Here is a 20757-nt window from a genome sequence, read left to right as displayed (position 1 = left end):
TAATCGTCACTTGACCAATACATGTCCGTTTCTGGCATATATTGTATACCCATCAGTACGTTTATGCCGATAAACGCTTTTATTTCGGCCGAATTGGTATCCGACCATTTTGGGTCACCTCTATTTTCGGTTTCTAAACGCCAGCGAGCGTAGTTGTTTGTGTGCCTAGCGATGGCAGAAAACTGATTTTCATTGAAGAATATATGGAAATAGTCAATGGGACTTGCAGAATTAACATCGAAGTTTTCTGGTAGTATAGGTCCCGTTTCCCTAACAAAAGCATTAACAGTGATGGGGGAAAAATCTCGCGACCATTCAGGATTGTCAACATTAGGCCTACCTAATAATAATTTAATGGCGGCAGTACATTAGTACCTGGTCGCGGTTCATCCTCATTCTCTGACTCGTCGTCAGTTGACAGTTCATTAAGAACATCGTTTAAGTCAATATCAGACTCGATGTCTTCGGGCCTGAAGCCATCAAATTCTAAATCCTCATCATCGTCCTCAAATATGTCCCGCAATATTGTAGCAAGACGCCATTACCCCGGTTGTTGTGACACTTTTCTACACTCATGACTCACACTTTCTAGGTTAATTTATTCAAAAACTTTCGTATGAATGACGTGTACAAATCTGATTGGTCGATGCATGGATATCTTCTTAAAATAGTATCGGGGATTTCCAGATAGATGTCGCTCTCAATCACGGGATTTTCCATGTCTAAGTTTACCGAACCGGCATGGCGTCGAGAGGCGCTTACATTGAGATAACGTAGAGGCGTCGAGAAGCGCTTACATGGAGATAATGCAGAGGCGTCAGGAAGCGCTTACATGTGGCAAGGGGTAAAGGCGTCCAGAGGCGCTTACATGTGGCAAAGGGTTAACTTACAATATATTATAAAAGCAGCCAAAATCGATTTAACAGTAAATTTAGAAATACATTTCTTAATGGCGACCTGTGGTTTCACTTACGACAAGGAAGATAATATTTTACTAAACAAAAGGCCCAGAGGGCCTGTATCGCTCACCTGGTTGGATTTGACCAAACGTCCAAATAATGTTCATGTTCAATTTGTTAATATCTATATTTGTTGATGTCAAACAATGCTATATATGGTTATTGGGTTGGGATCTCAACCATTTCAAATATAATCACCAAGAAACTAAGACCCTAGGGGTGGGGAAAGACCCCAGGGCCTATATTTAGGTCAGGATTGTGTTTATCTCTTTATAGGGTGGGGATCGCTATGGTTTCAAAGATATATATAAAACTAAGTCCCTATAGGTGGGGAAAGACCCCAAGGCTTATATCCATAACATGATTGTGTTTATCTCTTGATGTCCAGCAATGCTTCATATAGGTTACACAACGAGTGGTTGTTGGATATGGAATTTATTTCACACGAGTAAGTTATTGTTTTAAATTTACCAAAGACACGAGTTAATAAAGCTTGTGTCTTTGGTAACTTTTAAAAAATAACTTACTCGTGTGAAATAAATTCCATATATATCCAAAAATCATGAGTTGTATGACCTGTTTCTACCACAATAATATCGGCTTGAACCAAAGGGAAATGTGGCCAAGTCTTATTTCGCGTATGGAAATAAGATGTACAGGTGACAGCCGGGACCCGATGATGTGACATCATTCGATTATTGATGACATCAATATATAACAATTGCAGCTCGGTTCAAAGTTCGAATTCCTGACCAATCAAAAGACCAGAGGGTCATATTTCAATAGTGGTGTGGAATATAACATACTATATATATATATATCCAACAGTTGGCACATACAATGGCTTGAGAGTGGAATAACACAGGGCATCGTGGTAGAAATGCATATGGTTACTATGGGGTTGGGATATCAAGGGTTTAAACTATAGCAATTTGAAGGATTTAGCCCAATATCCTCTATTGGGCCCCGCCCCTCCGGCCCCCAGGGAGCCACACCCTCCGGTGATATATTTAATCTCCCTTGCCCCATAATGTTCCAGACTGTATTTCATCAAAATCCATTCAGGCATTCAGAACTAGTAGCAGGGATCAACATACAGTAACAGTAGCCCAGCAGCCCTGGGCTGTCTGGAATCTGGTTGGGCTGCCAGAATGTCCACACCACAGGGCTGTCAACATTTTCAGCCAAATGTATAATGTCCAGCTAAGTTTTCTTCATTTATTTAAATAATTTTATTTTCAATTTTTTTTTTTATAAATCCATTTGGTGCATGAACTAGAATGCAGGAAACTGCACCTAGAATTAAATTTTTCCTCAGTGTTGGGGTTAGGGACTGTAGGGTCAGGCCCCAAACTCCCCAAAGAGGGGCGTCGCCTTTGGCAGTATGGCTGCCCAGTGGTCTGTTGAGGCAATTAAGTTAGTGTCAACCCCTGCTAGTAGGGATTTAAAGGGTTAACCTCAATTACCCATACTGGGCCCCGCACCTCCGGCCCCAGGGGAGCCACACCCTCTGTTTATACAAGGCTTAATCCCCTTTGCCTCATAATGCTCCAGACCAAATTTCATCAAAATCCATTCAGGCGTTCAGGACAAGTAGGAATTAAAAGGAAATGCACCATTTATGTTATAACTTAATATAAGCTCATCACCGGCCCTTTAGGCCAGGTGAGCTAAAAATGTTAACTGAAAGCCAAGTTACCTAGAAACTTGCACTAATGTTGCATTACTGGAAGTAATGCATCAAGTTTTAGTAATTCTTGCATTTGTATGATGCTTCATGATTAAAAAATGCAACATGGACATATATCTTTTAAAAGTTAACTTTAGAGTGATTTGGGCTATTTTTACTAACAAAACTATACCTCAATTGATGTATTATACGCATGGTTGTGTATTATACCTTAGTTGGTGGTTTTCCCCAACCTGTATAGCAGAGTTCAACAGCAACCGCCAATTATCCAGTTACGGTTCGGTTAGCCATATCTGGTTGGTATCTTTGCTAACCATTTCAGCACTATTGTTAATTTTGCTGCATGCATCATGATGATTTTTTACAAGAAAGTATGTAATTGCCTGATAAGTTGATAACTAATTGAAAGAAATATGGTTGTGGTCAACATATGTGGCTAAAGTGAACTTTAACAAAATATCAATTAAAACCATAAAATTAATAAATATGTATACATGCATGTCAATTTCAGAAAATCCTTCATCATTTCCGATACAATTTCGTCTCTGTAGACTGTCTCTAACGATCATTACCTGTTTTTCTTCCTGCCCATATATGACGGACTTGGTGAACGAGATCTGTAACGTTTCCTTGGACTTTCCGTTGGACTATGGTCTCTATTAAATGATCCACTGTAAGCACGAGGTGGATCAGCGTAAGCCTTTGGTGGATTGTACGCTTTTGGTGGCATATTATATGCCTTTGGTGTAGGAACACTGCCACCACCAGAGTAGTTTTTAGAATGATCCTTTGGCACTGGGAGTTCTTGCGGCGACAGTGGTCGTTTCTTTTGGTGTTTCCTACTTGAACTTCTCGCGGGCGGATGTGATGGACTAGACGGTTCGCGTATGTTATTTGGGGACATACTCGGACTCCTGTCGGGCAAATATCCCCTCATGTTAGGCCCGGGAGACATGGACCTCTTTGATGCTTCCCTGCTATTATTATTATTATGAACACGATTAACAGGTGAAACTGGCCCATTGTTGGAAATGTCAGAGTCTGAACTAATATCATCGTAAGCTACTATAGACTTATTTTTCGATTCCGTTTGCATCCGATAATTTTCCTGTAGATGTCTTTCACTCTTTTCTTTCGATTTTTTGTGTGATTTCTGCTTTTGTTTCTTCCGCTTTTTGCCGGAACTTGAAGATTGTGATGGACCCTGTGACGACTGTGACGGAACATGGTGTCCTGGAATGTCTTGTTCTCTGTTGACTAAATGTCGATATGATCTTGCATCAAATTCATCAAAAAACGACTGCGACTGATTCGTAGGTTTCCTTGGCATTATGTTGAAACCGGTTACGCACACATGGTGTTTCTTTAGAGTTATCTCCTCATAATATCCACGTAGCAATGAAATCCTCGCTAGATGTCACTTTACACAACACATTTCGGCAATATTACATTAAATAACTCACATTTAGTCCATTTTTGTGGCGAATACTGAATATTTGGTGCTCTTGCTTCAACTCGCCTCTTCCTTGGACGGAATCATCGTCAGCTGATTTCCAAACGCTCGTGTGTACGAGCTGTGTATTGTACCACTTGGTAACAAGTCAGTTGGTAAAGAAACTCTTCGATATTACGTAGAGTAGCTTATTATTATATAAAATTTCATGAGATTCACAAATTTTGATAATTTAATTATTCGATCATTAATGTTTTTCGGTTTGATGCTTTCTAAACGGCGTAAAAAATGATGGATTTTGATGGCATATTACTTTGCTATCATGTATTGCAGAAATACGCCGAAATGCATTGTGGTTTACAACCAAAATGATGACGTAGTACACATGCCGGTGCTGGAGGTAAACAACATCTCTTCCGTCTAATTTACCCTGGTACTTTGAACTCGTTTGCTTGCTATATTACGAATCTTCCAGGTGCTTTAACTTATTTTCCAATATGCACATTATAAACATGAAAGCTTCAAGTGTCTTTTAACTATCGATCAGGTTGATTTTGTCAGGTAAGTATGAATAACCACTGTCTCACCCGAAATGTCAAATGGCACAAGATAATTTTTTAGTACAAATTTTATGGCGATTTAACTCTACTTAACCCAAGCCAAATAAGACCTCTAGTGGGCGTGGTCTAATCTATTGTTCTGACCAGTGACATGTGAGGTCAGCGTGAATGACCCTATGTCATTCTGCGGTAGATATGTGTGCCTTGAAGTCCACTCGTGTATATAGTGCATTGTACTGCTGCTTTAGTGCTAGTGCTACTTAGAGGAGGTTCCATAGTCTTATCTATATCTAACAAAGATCATTCAATGGTGCACATGCGCACCAATATCCCTCAATGATCTCTTGTTTAAGTAGCATCTTAATTAACAGCCGTGTTACATAGTTAAGTCCAATATCCTGGATATTAGATTTTAACTTGCATTGGGTGTTGATTCTCAGACAGTGAACTAGATGTGCTGCTAAGTTTATTTTAGGCAACATGTATTTGTGTACTTTGTCTAGACAACTACTGCAGTACAGGTAAACTACAAGTGTAGTTATCAGGTAGTGATTGTTACTGGTTTATCACCTACATTATACTCTACCTGTTGCTAGGTTTCATCTCACTGACTAGTCAGTGTTCTGTTGGCATAGCTAAAGGACATCAGAAACCCCTATAAAGGTAATGGGCAATACCCATGGCTACCTGTATATGTACCTATAGGCTACCATGGGCCTCTGTCTTCCATTAATTAATTAATGAAACCAATTTTCTTCATTATTTTTTTAATTATAATATAAACTTAAGTTATGCATCTACTACCAGGTGTATATCTAAAACACACTGATATATAAATCTGGTAACATTATTAAATCAGATTCAGATATGTTTGTTAAAGTGTCACGTATTGATACATAAAATATACATAAAATACAAGCATAATTTCATTAAAAACGTTAAAATGCATCAACACCCAGCCATATTTGGCTTATGAGACACTACTGCAGTAAAATCTTGAGTGTCAATTAATACTAAGACTTATTGATAAAAAGTTTTGTCTTCTTTGGTACATATCAAACAATAACCTGGCGACATCTTTTTGCAAATTATCTTCTTTCATAAGAAATGTTAATTTATCTTTGCTGTTTAAAGCATTAAAATTCTGTAAATTAGCTTCTGCTTTATTAAAAACTAAAAGTCTCAAGTCAGAGTAAAAATCGCAATCAATAAAAAAGTGAGTTTCATCCTCAACATGATTTGATGTACAATATATACATTTCCTTTCTTGTAAAGGAATTATTGGCCTGGCGTATCTACCCGTTTCTATAGCTAATGGCAGAGAACCACTTCTAAAATTAGATAAAATTCTTCTGTGTGATCTATTTCTAATATTTTTAACATAAAAACTTGTACTAATTTCATTTTATATAGGCGGTAGGTACGCAACTTATTACCATTTACACGGTTACTATCATTAAAAAGATCATTTCTCCAATCTATCTGGTCTTGATTATCCAATATCCGCTTAATATCACGAAGTTTACATTTAGTCGAGCGTTGACTGTTCATTACATCAGATAATCCAAAACTGTGTATAATAGTGTCACATTTTCTTCTCCAAGAGTAGCATATTATAATATATAAAATGTATACTAAATTTAATATAATTTGTGACAAAAATATTTGATCCTGATACAGGTATCATTGGCACAGATCTTCATATATTCTCGCACGGTTACTTCTTCAATCATCATTTATTTGCACAAAATATAATAAATGTTTATAATTTGTGTTCAATGTATATATTATATATTATGGTCTTCATCTTGGAGGAAAATAAAGATGATGATAATAATAAACAGGTCTGTCCCTTGACAAGGATATATATACTGCTAGGGAAATATGGTCATCTTCTGACAGGCTGGAATGTTAACAGAGAGTCTCACAATATATAGTATAACTCATATTGAAGGTGTCTGTTAATACAAGTAAAACAATGGCTAGAGGTCAGGTAAAGGGTTATATTTCAACTATAATATGTATGTATTTTGATAATAATATTATTATTAATAGTATTCATGTTCTTTGAAATAATAATATAACATAGCAGATTATAAAATTACACAACATTTATCTGCTGAAGTCAGAAGAATTGAAGTTAATATTATGACTTTGAACCAAATACAGAGGAAGCATTTCGTCCTCAAATGCTTCTTCATAATACTCATCATTGAAAGTGGTGTATATATTACTATATACACTATATTTCTACATAAAAATGTTGGTGTTCAGAGAACACCCCATTACTATTGTGTTTCACTGGCCAGTTTTGTTTCATTTGAACATTTTTGCTCAATTAAAATAATATTTAAAGTGAAAATTTATAGTATAGAATGCCTTCACCAGTATGATTTTTTTTTCAGCAAATGAATATTTATAATTAATAATTTATTTGATTTGTTCAGTGAGCAAGCAATTTCATATCACATATTTAAATATGTTAATGATAATGAAAAAAAATTATGAACCTGTATCTACATAATAAAGATGACCAGATGTAAACTCTGGTAACCATTCAATCGCTAAAACTATAAATTCAAATCTGTTTACCTGGTATTTGTTCATTATAAGTGTTGCATATCAGAAAACTAGTAGAAATAGATCCTTGGGGTAATTATGTATCTAAATATCCAAATAAAAGGGAGGGGGGGGGGGGGGGGGGCTGGCCAGGTGTTGTGACTGACACCTGATTACCATGGTGGTGGTGGGGGGGGGGGGCATGTTAAACTATTATTATACTGACAGATGATAGACAGGTACCAGTTTGATTGACCACATCTAGACAAGAGACTGTCCATTGTGTACCTGTATAGGTAAAACCTACAGGAAGACGGGGGCACTGCCTGTTACCTGTATAGATAAAATCCACAGGTAGACAAGAGCACTGCCCATTACCTGTAGAGGGGTTTAATTAGTGGCCATATAACCTGATTGTTTCTAGTATACTACAGTACATTACAATGTACTAGCTACATTATACATGTTGTCTAATAATATAAACACAAGGATGTACTCACTACTCAGTGAAGGTTATAACGACTTTGATTCAGAATTTAGCCATCATATTTTCCAATATGCAAAAGTGTCTGGTACATGTGGACATTCAAAACATAACATGTACTATATATATATATAGTGTTTTAGTAAATACTTTGTTTGTTCACCATTGTATATATGAAATGCATGTAATGAAACAACCTGAAAGTATTGAATCATCTTATGTCGCGTAGTGCAAGGTCTTAGACATTATTTTCTGTGCATTGCAAGATCAGATTTGCTAATTATCATTATGTAACTTATCTCTAGGCCTCGGATTGTAGCATGATCTTTGTCAAATTATCATGGGTTTTTTTCAATTTTTTAAAACTGAAATAACAAGCATTGTATAAATGTTCTCTTCTGGCAAGGAACATGGAAATTTGTAATTTCAATCATTTATATTATTAGTATACAATGTATATATATATTTTAGCTCACATCATTCCATCATCAGACACATGGTATTGGGCTGTTAATAGACTGTCGTCCATCCTGTTAACAATCCTTGTTATGACTACTTGAGAAGTACTGGAAGAATATTTTTCAAACTTTGTATATATATATAGGTTAACGTTCCCCTCTGCCCCTCTAGTTGTGCCCATTCTATACTATCTAGGGATTGATTGTGAACACGAAATGGCCAACAGGTGTCCATCTTTGATTTTGCAAGTTTAGATTTATTATATTTCTCTGAATGTGTTTGATGGGCCTTTCTCAGATTTCACATGTAAGGTTCCCTTTGTTTTCAAATAATTAAGAGGAAAAGATGAAAGATGGTGAAATTAGAGAAAAGATCAGTCTTACATAGCTCTAACGAAGACAATTCATTCAATGATGGGTATACGTACCAACAAGATCGATCCTTCTGAGATTTCTGTGCACACCGTTTGCAAGCTTTTGACAATTAATTAAGTCATATATGTATATAGGAAGTCAAGATATATTGGAGGCTCGACCCACATGGAAACCACAAAAGTAATTTCTGTTTGAAATTATCAAATAACATGAAAAAATTATACAATAATTTACTATATTGTTCTATACAAAATCACTCATTTTCTACATGCAAATAATGGTACATTAGATGGACGCATAAAATGTATGTTGTTACATATATAATTACAGAAAGATGAAAGTGGGTGTGGCCGAGGTTTTGAAGTTACTGGTAAACACAGCAGAAAAGGGAGCCAATGTGGCCAGGATAATCAGATCTGATGCTGATTTACTGAACCTTCTGGTGGAGGAAAAAACAGGAGATTCCAAAAACCAGCGATTTGTCCAAGACTTCAAAACTCTCGCTGATGTTCTTGTTCAAGAGATTGTTAGGCATGATCTGACAGAAAAGGTAATTTTCATTAACTGCTTGTGTTTGACTTGAATTTTAAAATTAATTAATGGTATACATTTAAACCAAAAACAAGAAAAACACCTTTTATCTGTCAACTGACAAGACATAAATATATCCTGCTCAGTTCTTTGTGTTTAGTTACAGTTCATCTCACTAGCACTACCAGAGGGGATTGTATGTGATACCTATACTCTGTCAGTCATTTGGTGCATGCTTTGTTATGGGTGGACTGATACACAGGCACTTGGCACAAGTTCCCACCTAATTGTCCATATTTATTATAACGCATGTAATTGACATATGGATCATTCGTTAGATTATACCCACAATGACCTGGGACAATCTCCCAAACCATTGTCAATATACACAGTATGTGTAATATAATTACTGGTACATACAAACACCAAGCTGTTCAGGGTTGATCCCAGGACTCCTCAAACCTGGCAGTCCGTTAACATTTTACTGGGGGAAATGAACTATTTTTGTACCTTAAAAATAAATAATATATGGACTGTGGGTAGATAATTTGTCCAAGTCCCTGAGAGTACATGCTAGTCACACAGCAAGCCATACTCCATAGACGACAGTAAAATGACAGCCAGTAATGCCAAGTGAGAGTTAATAAGATACTGTTGTAAACTTGTTCATACAAAAGTAACATAGAATAAAACATGTACATTGTATACAATTATTCATGTTAACACACTGACCTCAAATACATGTAGTCATTATGTAATATATAGAAGGGTAAATCTATTTCCCTTATAACTACCAACTTTTGTATTCAAAGATCAGTTTGGGACAAGTTCAGCTAGGGCTATATACAGTGTAGTGCGATCAGCTGTGGGTATCGGACGATGGGAGATGGCAGAGTGCTAAAATAGGTCCTTTACTCTAATCTGTACAGAGTTATGTCCCTTAGTTAACTCATATATTACCTACAGAAATTTAACTACTTTTGTCAAATTCACATGCTAGCATCTCTAAGGATATAGCAGAGGATTGTACTGAAATTATATCAAATTTCCTTCTCTGTACAGAGTTATGGCCCTTTGTTTATCAATTGTCTTTGGCAGATCTCCTGTACATGTAACTTACAATTATCAAATTTTGTATTCAAGCACCTGTTAGGATGCCAAGTGTTAAGTTTAAGGTCATATGCCTTACCATACTGGTATAAAATGGTCCTTGCTCATCTTAAATAACAATTTTATCCTGAGGTGTGGGCATGTGACTGTAAATTCCTGGAAGTGTAACACATTTTATCAAAGTTAGGGAAAACATTGATTTAAAATCTAAGCTATCTAAACTCTTTTGATAGTTATTTTGAAAAATAACTCTCTTAGTCCATAAATACTGTTATTTATATTTTAAGTTAACATATTGGTTCATTAATTTATTTTATTCTTATCAAATCACATTGGGTATTCTTTTCCCGCAGATTCCAGACATTAAAGGGAGTATCTATGGTGAGGAAAGTAACACTTTTACCAATGCTGTTGGGGAATCTATCACCGTGGAGATCCAGGCCACAAAACAACACACTACAGACCTCCTCAGTAAGGTTTCTGTACTTTCTGGCATTAATTTTTGAAAATTTAAAATATTTTTTTTTTTTACACAAAATTTATTCATTGATTTGTATCCATACAAGTCTGAACCTGGCTTCCAGTGATACTAAGACAGTGATTCAGATTTGTTGTTGTAATTGTAACCCTGTTTAGTAAATACTAGCTGCAATATACTGATCGGCTTGAAAAATATTCTCTTAAGCTCGATTGGTTGAGTGTAAGACTAGTTAGCCAGAGGTCCCGGGTTCGATCCCTATCATAGGCAGTGATCTAAACTTAATCAATCGTATGCTCTGTAACATTGGCACCCATGTCGGGACCCAGAAGAAATACTCAAGTCTTGCTCCATAAATGTCGCTGTTACTCCCGGATAACCCAAGAACGAGTTCTCTCCTGGAGGGGGCTTATATAACTATGGTAAATACTAACCACAATATACTACTCCTAGAGAGATCTTCTCTTTAGCTTAATCGCTTGAGAGTAAGACTAGTGTAAGCTAGATGTCCCAGGTCAATTCCCTGTGGAGGGCAGTGATTAAAATTTTATTAATCATGCACTCTGTTACATAATTAATAATTAAGTCTTGGATCATTGCTGTTTCAGTTAATTCATGTTTGAATTTCCTACATATGTAATCAAAACTTTTCACTTTTTCGTTTTTTTATTCCTACCAATAAGTAGTAAAAGGCATACAGTGGTACAATGACCCATCCTTTGTCACAAGTTTAGTTTTTAGTGTTTGTCTTTCACTAATTTGGGTGGAAGTCCTTCTGAGGCCAAACATCAGGAAGAATTACTTTAGATTTCCCAATTTTTTTTGAAACATTGGCAAAGTTTTGCATTTTTAGGTGCTGTGCTTGCACAGTCATCTCTACCAGTCCTCGATGAGCCAAGGAGTTCAGGATGGGACTGAATAATTTCTTCGCAAAAAAAACAAAACAACACTTTATCTGCTTTTGCAAAGTATTTGTTTGTAATTTCATGTTATCATATGATTAAAGACACCTGTATTGGATCATTACGTTACAGAAAACACATCAAAATCATAGACAATGTCCAGCTTTATCATGGAGTATTGCTAACTATTTTCTGCACCAATTATAACGCTTGCTGCCTGGTTTGTACAATGGGAGGTAACTCATACAAGTAATTCACACTTACTTTCTTTGATATGATTTTGTTGCAACATTAGGAAATCACCTCACAAGTTGAAAAAAATGTCCTTGTCAGTCCAGTACTGTTTATATAACAGTACATTGTACCCAACATTATATTGTACCTCACATTATATTATACCCTGACATTATACTGTACCTGACATTATACTGTACCTGACATTATATTGTACCTGACATGATATTGTACCTGACATTGTACTGTACCTGATATTATATTATACCTGACATTATATTATACCTGACATTAGATTGTTCCTGACATTATACTGTACCAGACATTATACTGTACCTGACATTATATTGTACCAGACATGATATTATACCTGACATTATATTATACCAGATATTATATTATACCAGACATTATATTATACCAGACATTATATTGTACCTGACATTATATTGTACCAGATATTATAATGTACCTGACATTGTACTGTACTGGACATTATATTGTACCTGATATTATATTGTACCTGACATTGTATTGTACCAGATATTATATTGTACCTGGCATTATATTATACCAGACATTATACTGTACCAGATATTATAATGTACCTGACATTGTACTGTACTGGACATTATATTGTACCTGATATTATATTGTACCTGATATTACATTGTACCTGACATTGTACTGTACCTGATATTATATTGTACCTGATATTATATTGTACCACATATTATATTGTACCAGACATTATATTATACCAGACATTATACTGTACCTGACATTGTACTGTACCTGATATTATATTGTACCTGACATTGTACTGTACCTGACATATTGTACCAGATATTATATTGTACCAGACATTATATTATACCAGACATTATACTGTACCTGATATTATATTGTACCTGATATTATATTGTACCAGACATTATATTGTACCTGACATTATATTATACCTGACATTATATTGTACCAGACATTATATTATACCAGACATTATACTGTACCAGACATTATACTGTACCTGACATTGTACTGTACCTGATATTATATTGTACCTGACATTGTACTGTACCTGACATTATATTGTACCAGATATTATAATGTACCTGACATTGTACTGAACCTGATATTATATTGTACCAGATATTATATTGTACCAGACATTATATTGTACCTGACATTGTACTGTACCTGATATTATATTGTACCCGACATTATATTATAACTGACATTATATTGTACCTGACATTGTACTGTACCTGACATTATATTGTACCTGACATTGTACTGTACCAAACATTATATTGTACCTGACATTGTACTGTACCGGATATTATATTGTACCAGATATTATATTGTACCAGACATTATATTATAACTGACATTATATTGTACCTGATGTTATACTGTACCTGACATTATACTGTACCAGACATTATATTGTACCAGACATTATACTGTACCAGACATTATATTGTACCAGACATTATATTATTACTGACATTATATTGTACCTGGTATTATATTGTACCAGACATTATACTGTACCAGACATTATACTGTACCAGACATTATATTGTACCTGATATTATATTATACCAGACATTATACCGTACCAGACATTATATTTTACCTGACATTATATTGTACCTGACATTATATTTTACCTGTATAGTTAATTGGTTTGGCAGATCCCTCATTTGGTGTCAGTTTTAATCTTGTTAGTTTTTCTGTTTCTCATAACCAACTGTTTAAAGTATTATGTCAGAATAACATGAAGGGATAAATCTTTGTTGTGATAATATAATATTCTTGTGTTACAGACAAAGTGTTGGATGGAAACAAGCGAGCAGCAGATTTACTGGCAAGAGAGGCACATGAGTCTGTCGCAGTGGATGTAGGAAGTGGACTTGAGAAGTTGGTGGGACTGGAAGTTAATGTAGAAGATATAGGAGTATGGATCGATCCCATAGGTACATGGAGTCTTATACACCTGAACTCAAATATCTGTCACTAGAGTTCATTCTATATCCTGTTTTACCTTATTTTAGAATTTATCCAATTACCCAAGTCTTCAGAATTGGTTGACAACAGGGCCCAGTTGTTCAAAAGGTGATTAGTCTACACTTGATTAGTGAAAATCTCATTTCTCCTTTACTTCAAAACTTCTGTATGTGTATTCCTTAAAATAAGTAAGTAGGTAGGACGAGGCTGATGGGTGCTGTAGTTTCATATTATTTGGGCAAGTTAGTTTTACCACAAATTCTTTTAACAGGATTTTTAAATTGTTGTTAAATTCATTGTGATTTGCCTTGTCACCTTTTGAACAACTGGGCCCAGATACTTAGATACTACAGGGGTTTACTTAAAATATAATCTTGTAATAATGAAACAAATTTCCAGAATCCCAGCTGTCATTTGTCAGCTTTTGTGTACCCAGAGTGTTTAAAACACTTTACTGACTGTGACCACATCATCATAACATGGCTATAGGATGCTTGTATTTCTGGGTTTTAAGTGGGATTATCTTAGGAAATTGATCACAATGATTAGATAACACCTACCTACTTAATCTTGGATATTTCAACAACAAAAGGCAAACAACAATCATCTTGTTTGTATCTTTGGAATTTTTTTATGCTTGATGAAAGTTTTACAAAAGCAAAATTGATACTGAATCTGATGGTGTCAAGGTAGATTTAATCAATGTTGATGAACAACGATTTTGTTTGAAAGAAATCTGGTATTTCTCTTAGTTTGGACTCATCTCCAAGTTGATAATTTTAAGAAAGCTTCATGTTTCATGACAGCAGATCTAGCTGTGTCAAGTTCAATCATTATAGACCGCCATTCATGTTTGATCTAGCTGTGTCAAGTTCAATCATTATAGACCACCATTCATGTTTGATCAGCTGTCTTAAGTTAAATCATTATAGACCACCATTCATGTTTGATCTAGCTGTGTCAAGTTAAATCATTATTGGCCGCCACTCATGTTTACATTTGTTTCTCAGGTTTTGGTCTATACAAAGTATGTATCAAACTTGTATTTGTAGATTCCACAGCTAATATCAACATATCATTTCAAACTTGTATTTGTAGATTCCACAGCTAATATCAACATATCATTTCAAACTTGTAGATTCCACAGCTCAGTACATTGGAGGCCTACATGGGACAGTAGAGAACAACGGTATAGCCTCAGAGGGCTTACAGTGTGTGGTGGTAATAATAGGGGTTTATGACAAACGGACAGGTCTACCCCTTGTAGGTGTCACAAACCAGCCCTTCTCTACATTCGATACTCAGTCTAAAAGGTACTATTTTCAACATAATATGCTAGCTTCCTGCTAAAATACCACCATCACGTAATTATAATTGGGGTTTTTGGTTGCCTTTAAAAAAAACTTTCCATAAAGAGTTCATGGCGATCTCTTCTTTATATAAGAAATACCTGTCTGAAGGCCACCCTATATATAGCAAATATCTTTCTAAAAAGGCCACCTCTCTATATAGCAAATACCTGTCTAAAAAGGCCACATTTCTGTAGGCCTATAGCAAATACCTGTCTAAAAAGGCAACATCTCTATATATCAAATACATGTCTAAAAAGGCCACATCTCTGTATAGCAAATACCTGTCTAAAAAGGTCACCTCTACATAACAAATACCTGTCTAAAAAGGCCACCTCTCTATATATCAAATACATGTCTAAAAAGGCCACATCTCTGTATAGCAACAGCTGGTCTATAAAGGCAACGCCTATATATAAGATTTAGTAACACAAATGACTAACTAAGACCATGTTTGACTTGTGCCCTGGCCAGGCTTAAAACTCACAATCTATGACACCAAATCACCTAGCCAGAAATACCTGCATCTTGCACCACTACATCACATCCACATTCTTGAAAAAGGACACAGTAATGGTTGGCCTGATACTCTGACATAATCATGGTAACAACTTGTCTATTAGATGATATGACTACCTTGATATATATAGAGTTAAGCATCATGAAAATTCAAGAATGAAAGCTCTTATGTTTAAGTCTAGGTGTTGTTCTAATTTATTTATATATATATATATATAGTAATAATAATAAAAAACACAAACCAGAAATTCACACTAGCGCTTTCACATGCTTTGAGAGCAAGCTCTTCAGGTGTGTTATTCTTAAACACACCTGAAGAGCTTGCTCTCAAAGCATGTGAAAGCGCTAGTGTGAATTTCTGGTTTGTGTTTTTAGCTCACCTGGACCGAAGGTCCGGTGAGCTTATGCCATGGCGCGGCGTCCGTCGTCCGTCTGTCCGTCGTCCGTCCGTCCGTCCGTCCGTCAACATTTGCTTCAAATCGCTACTAGTCATAAAGTTCTTATTGGATTTTGACCAAATTTGGCCAGAAACATCCTTGGCAGAATGGGAACAGATTTTGCATAAATGGTGACTCTGACCCCTGAGGGGCCAAAGGAGCGGGGCCCAATAGGGGAAATAGAGGTAATTCCTTTAAATCGCTACTAGTCATAAAGTTATGAATGGATTTCAACCCAATATGGTCAGAAACATCCTTGGGAGAAGGGGAACAGATTTTGCATAAATGGTGATTCTGACCCCCGAGGGGCCAAAGGGGCGGGGCCAAATATGGGAAATAGAGGTAATTCCTCTAAATCTCTACTAGTCTTAAAGTTATGAATGGATTTGAACCCAATTTGGTCAGAAACATCCTTTGGGGAAGGGGAAGAGATTTTGCATAAATGGTGGCTCTGACCCCCGAGGGGCCAAAGGGGCGGGGCCCAATAGGGGAAATAGAGGTAATTCCTTTAAATCACTACTAGTCATAAAGTTATGAATGGATTTCAACCCAATTCGGTCAGAAACATCCTTGGGGGAAGGGAAACAGATTTTGCATAAATGGTGATTCTGACCCCCGAGGGGCAAAAAGAGCGGGGCCCAGTGGGGGAAGTAGAGGTAATTCCTTTGAATCGCTACTAGTCATATAGTTATGAATGGATTTGAACCCAATTTGGTCCGAAACATCCTTGGGGGAAGGGGAACAGATTTTGCATAAATGGTGGCTCTGACCAAAAAGGGGCCAAAAGGGCGGGGCCCAGTGGGGGAAATAGAGGTAATTCCTTTGAATCGCTATTAGTCATCAAGTTATGAATGGATTTGAACCCAATTTGGTCAGAAACAGGGGAACAGATTTTGCATAAATGGTGACTCTGACCCCCGAATGGCCAAAGGGCGGGGCCCAATAGGTGAAATAGAGGTAATTTCTTTAAATCGCTACTTGTCATAAAGTGATGAATGCATGTTCTATAAACAATTCTTGAGGTCTTTCAGACCTTAGAGAGTCTGGACTTCATTAATCTTTAAAGCAGTTCGGATTCCCACACTATAACCAAATATAGCATTGTTAGAGTTTTGTAAATAAAACAAATTGAATATGAACATTATTTCGACATTTGGTTTAATCCAACCAGGTGAGCGATACAGGCCCCATGGGCCTCTTGTTTATTAGCTCACCTGGACCGAAGGTCCGGTGAGCTTATGTCATGGCGCGGCGTCCGTCGTCTGTCCGTCCCTCCGTCCGTCCGTCGTCCGTCTGTCGTCCGTCCGTCAACATTTGCTTCAAATCGCTACTAGTCAAAAAGTTCTTATTGGATTTTTACCAAATTTGGTCAGAAACATCCTTGGCAGAAGAGGATCAGATTTGCATAAATGGTGGCTCTGACCCCCCAGGGGCCGGAGGGGCGGGCCCAATAGGGGAAATAGAGGCAATTCCTTTAAATCGCTACTACCGTAGTCATAAAGTTATGAATGGATTTTAACCCAATTTGGTCAGAGACATCCTTTGGGGAAGGGGAACAGATATTGGATAAATGGTGGCTCTGACCCCAAAGGGGCCAAAAGGGCGTGGCCCAATAGGGTAAATAGAGGTAATTCCTTTAAATCGCTACTTGTCATAAAGTTATGAATGGATTTTAACCCAATTTGGTCAGAGACATCCTTTGGGGAAGGGGAACAGATTTTGCATAAATGGTGGCTCTGACCCCAAAGGGGCCAAAACGGTGGGGCCCAATAGGGGAAATAGAGGTAATTCCTTTAAATCGCTACTTGTCATAAAGTTATGTATGGATTTGAACCCAATTTAGTCAGAAACATCCTCGGGGGAAGGGGAACAGATTTTGCATAATTGGTGACTCTGACCCCAAAGGGGCCGGGCCCAATAGAGGAAATCGAGGTAATTCCTTTAAATCGCTACTTGTCATAAAGTTATGAGTGGATTTGAACCCAATTTGGTCAGAAACATCCTTGGGGGAAGGTGAACAGATTTTGCATAATTGGTGACTCTGACCCCCGAGGGGCCAAAAGGGTGGGGCCCAATAGGGGAAATAGAGGTAATTACTTCTGGAATTCATTAATCTTTAAAGCAGTTCGGATTCCCACACTATAACCATAAATAGCATTGTTAGAGATTTACAAATAAAATAAATTGAATAGGAACATTATTTTGTCATTTGGTCTAATCCAACCAGGTGAGCGATACAGGCCCCATGGGCCTCTTGTTATTATTACTATGTATATCCATCACAAGGACATTATATATTTTTAATTATATATATATATATATATCAAGTATCTGTCTACCAATGCCACCTCTATAAATACCTGTCTATAAAAGCCAATAGCTTTGATTCACACCATAACACAATTTCCAACTTTTTACTATAATTTAACCTCTAAATAAGATACATTTTTCCTCCGGTTCCACCTGAACCCTCCCTCCAATTCATTTATGCCATAATAATATGGATATCAGCTAAATTATAAAGAATATTACTAGTTCTATATTGGAAAAATATATCAGCCAGTTTGTGAAATATTAGTAAATGTGTCTATTTATGTTTTAGATGGATTGGCGAAACCATGTGGGGTGTTTGTGTTGGTGACACGAGAGTTAACTCCTTTTCGAAACCACCGCCTGTTAAGCCTAGAGACACACCTATCATATTGATGAGTACTAGTGAATGTCAAGACATCCAAACCACTTTCAGCAAAAAATGTTCTCTCCATTACGCCGCTGGTGCTGGATACAAGCTTCTCTGTGCAATTCAGGGTCTTGCAGACTCTTATATCCTGTCCAAGAGTAGTACATTCAAGTGGGATGCATGTGGACCCCACGCCATACTATTATCAATTGGTGGAGGGTTGATCAGCTTCAAGAGTTTACAGGATGGAGATTTACAGGATTCAGAAACTCTTGTCAGAGACCTGCAGATAAGGTACGATAAGGCGGACCGTCCAGGTGCCAGTGGAGCAGAGCAATGGTGTAACGAAGGTGGAATAGTTGCCTACACATCTACAGCTATGTTAAAAACTATTAAGGAAATTATTGCATAACCTTAGGCTTATTATCATCTAGAGAAAAAGTCATGAGCCGAATTTTGGGTTCTTTTCATACATACCATACCGTTGTATGTATGTAAGTCATTTATATCGCCTGGGACAAAAAGTCACAAAAGTGAGACTATGGGGTTATTTTTGCATAAGAGACAGGGGCAGCGTCAACTTTTCATTTTAAAAGTTCCATTGCTCAAAAAGTGTAAGTCCAACATTAACCAGATATCATCAAGAATTTACAGTTCAGTGATTAGTAAGGGATCCTGGGAATCTCGTCTTTTAAAGATTTGTTAAGCTCTTTCACAAAAGGTATCAGTGTTCAAACCAAACCTGAAATATTGTTGCCTTTAGTGTAGATATCTCAACATACCCTACATATACCAGTGTATGTATTTTATTTTTTTAGTGTATTTTAAGGTTAAAAATCTTCACAAATTTTGGCAGCAAAAATGTAAAATTCAGGGGAATTTCGAGAATAAGTGATTTTGTGAAATTTTCTGTTACTTCTCAAATGCATCAATGCTTAAACATGTCTATAATATATACAGGGTGCTGTCTATAATGTCACTTTATTGACATTGCATGAGAGACATGTTGGTCTAGTGGTAGGACACAGGGTTACGTAACCGAAGGGTCGCTATTTTGAGTCACGGCACGGGCGCTAAGTTGTAGCCTTGAACAAGATACTTTACTCTGTTGTGGTCCAGTCGACTCAGCTGTAAATGAGAACATTGACTGGTTGCTAAAGGCCCTAGAACCACAGATAATAGTTTGTGAAAGACTTTGGCTATGTTGCTGTGATATAGCAGTAAATAAGACTTTATTATTATTGTTATTGTTTATATGAAAATTGTTTGGGGATTATTTTTGGAAAAAAACCCAAAAAATTGTGAAATTTAGAAATTGCTTAATATTGCTATACTGATCATGATTACATGTAATTTTTGTTTATTTGGTAAATTCATTTCAGAATTAAGATTTGAATCGATGTATATACATGTAGATCAATTACAAGGGTAAGATCTGTTGCTGTTAGCTGATGTATTATAATCCTTTGTAGTAGTGTGAAGTTTGATCAAAATCACTTAAGGAGTGAAGCCACATTATATCTCTTTAAGACATGTATGCAATAAGTTTGCAAATTTTTATGTTTTGTGACATATTTAAATATAAATTTGATAAAAAAAAAAAAAAATTCTTGCAGGAACGAATATTAAATATTTGTGAAAATAGAAAAAAAAAATTCAGTATAATTTTTAGCCCATTATCATCAGATCATTGAAATAACCCTTCGTCCATCTGTCGTATGTCATCTGTCAATCATCGCTCCATAATCAATACTTGTTATCCCTATTTCTTGACATGTACTGGAGGGGTTGTTCTCAAACTTTATACATGTAGGTTCCCCTTGGTCTCTAGGTGTGCCAGGCTGATAGTTGAAGTTTAGCATTGCTATTTCTAATTCAGAGCGTCCTATTTGGATCTATCTTCAATTTCATATGTAGGATTTCCTTGTTATCAAATCATTAAAGTAAGATCAGTCTTACATAGAAC

General features: G+C 36.4%; 2 protein-coding genes across 5 annotated transcripts in view; one reads left to right on the top strand and one right to left on the bottom strand.

Moving 5' to 3' along the window:
• LOC117344193 (cyclin-dependent kinase 12-like) overlaps window positions 1–4342 on the bottom strand; it is a 36505-nt gene extending 32163 nt beyond the window's left edge. Inside the window, 1 exon segment of the mRNA XM_033906850.1 lies at window positions 3222–4342. Within this exon segment, the coding sequence (XP_033762741.1) occupies window positions 3222–3979 (758 nt within the window). The 5' untranslated portion in view covers window positions 3980–4342.
• A 49-nt stretch (window positions 4343–4391) lies between these two features.
• Window positions 4392–20400, top strand: LOC117344194 (inositol polyphosphate 1-phosphatase-like). Of its 4 annotated transcripts, none has more exons than XM_033906854.1 (6): window positions 4392–4502; window positions 8869–9088; window positions 10533–10650; window positions 13626–13775; window positions 14945–15119; window positions 18714–20400. In XM_033906854.1, exons 2-6 carry the CDS (start codon window positions 8873–8875, stop codon window positions 19201–19203), a joined length of 1149 nt encoding a protein of 382 aa, XP_033762745.1. In that variant the 5' UTR covers window positions 4392–4502; window positions 8869–8872; the 3' UTR covers window positions 19204–20400. The 4 variants fall into 4 exon arrangements, with proteins under 4 accessions (XP_033762745.1, XP_033762744.1, XP_033762743.1 ...); XM_033906853.1 differs by having other exon boundaries at window positions 4492–4535; XM_033906852.1 differs by having other exon boundaries at window positions 4497–4577.
• The last annotated feature ends 357 nt before the right edge of the window (window positions 20401–20757 follow it).

The sequence above is a fragment of the Pecten maximus genome, chromosome 15 (assembly GCF_902652985.1).
Source record: "Pecten maximus chromosome 15, xPecMax1.1, whole genome shotgun sequence".
NCBI lineage: Eukaryota > Metazoa > Mollusca > Bivalvia > Pectinida > Pectinidae > Pecten > Pecten maximus.
The sequence above is the reverse complement of the archived record's forward strand: the minus strand, read 5'-3'. Positions and strand labels throughout refer to the sequence as shown.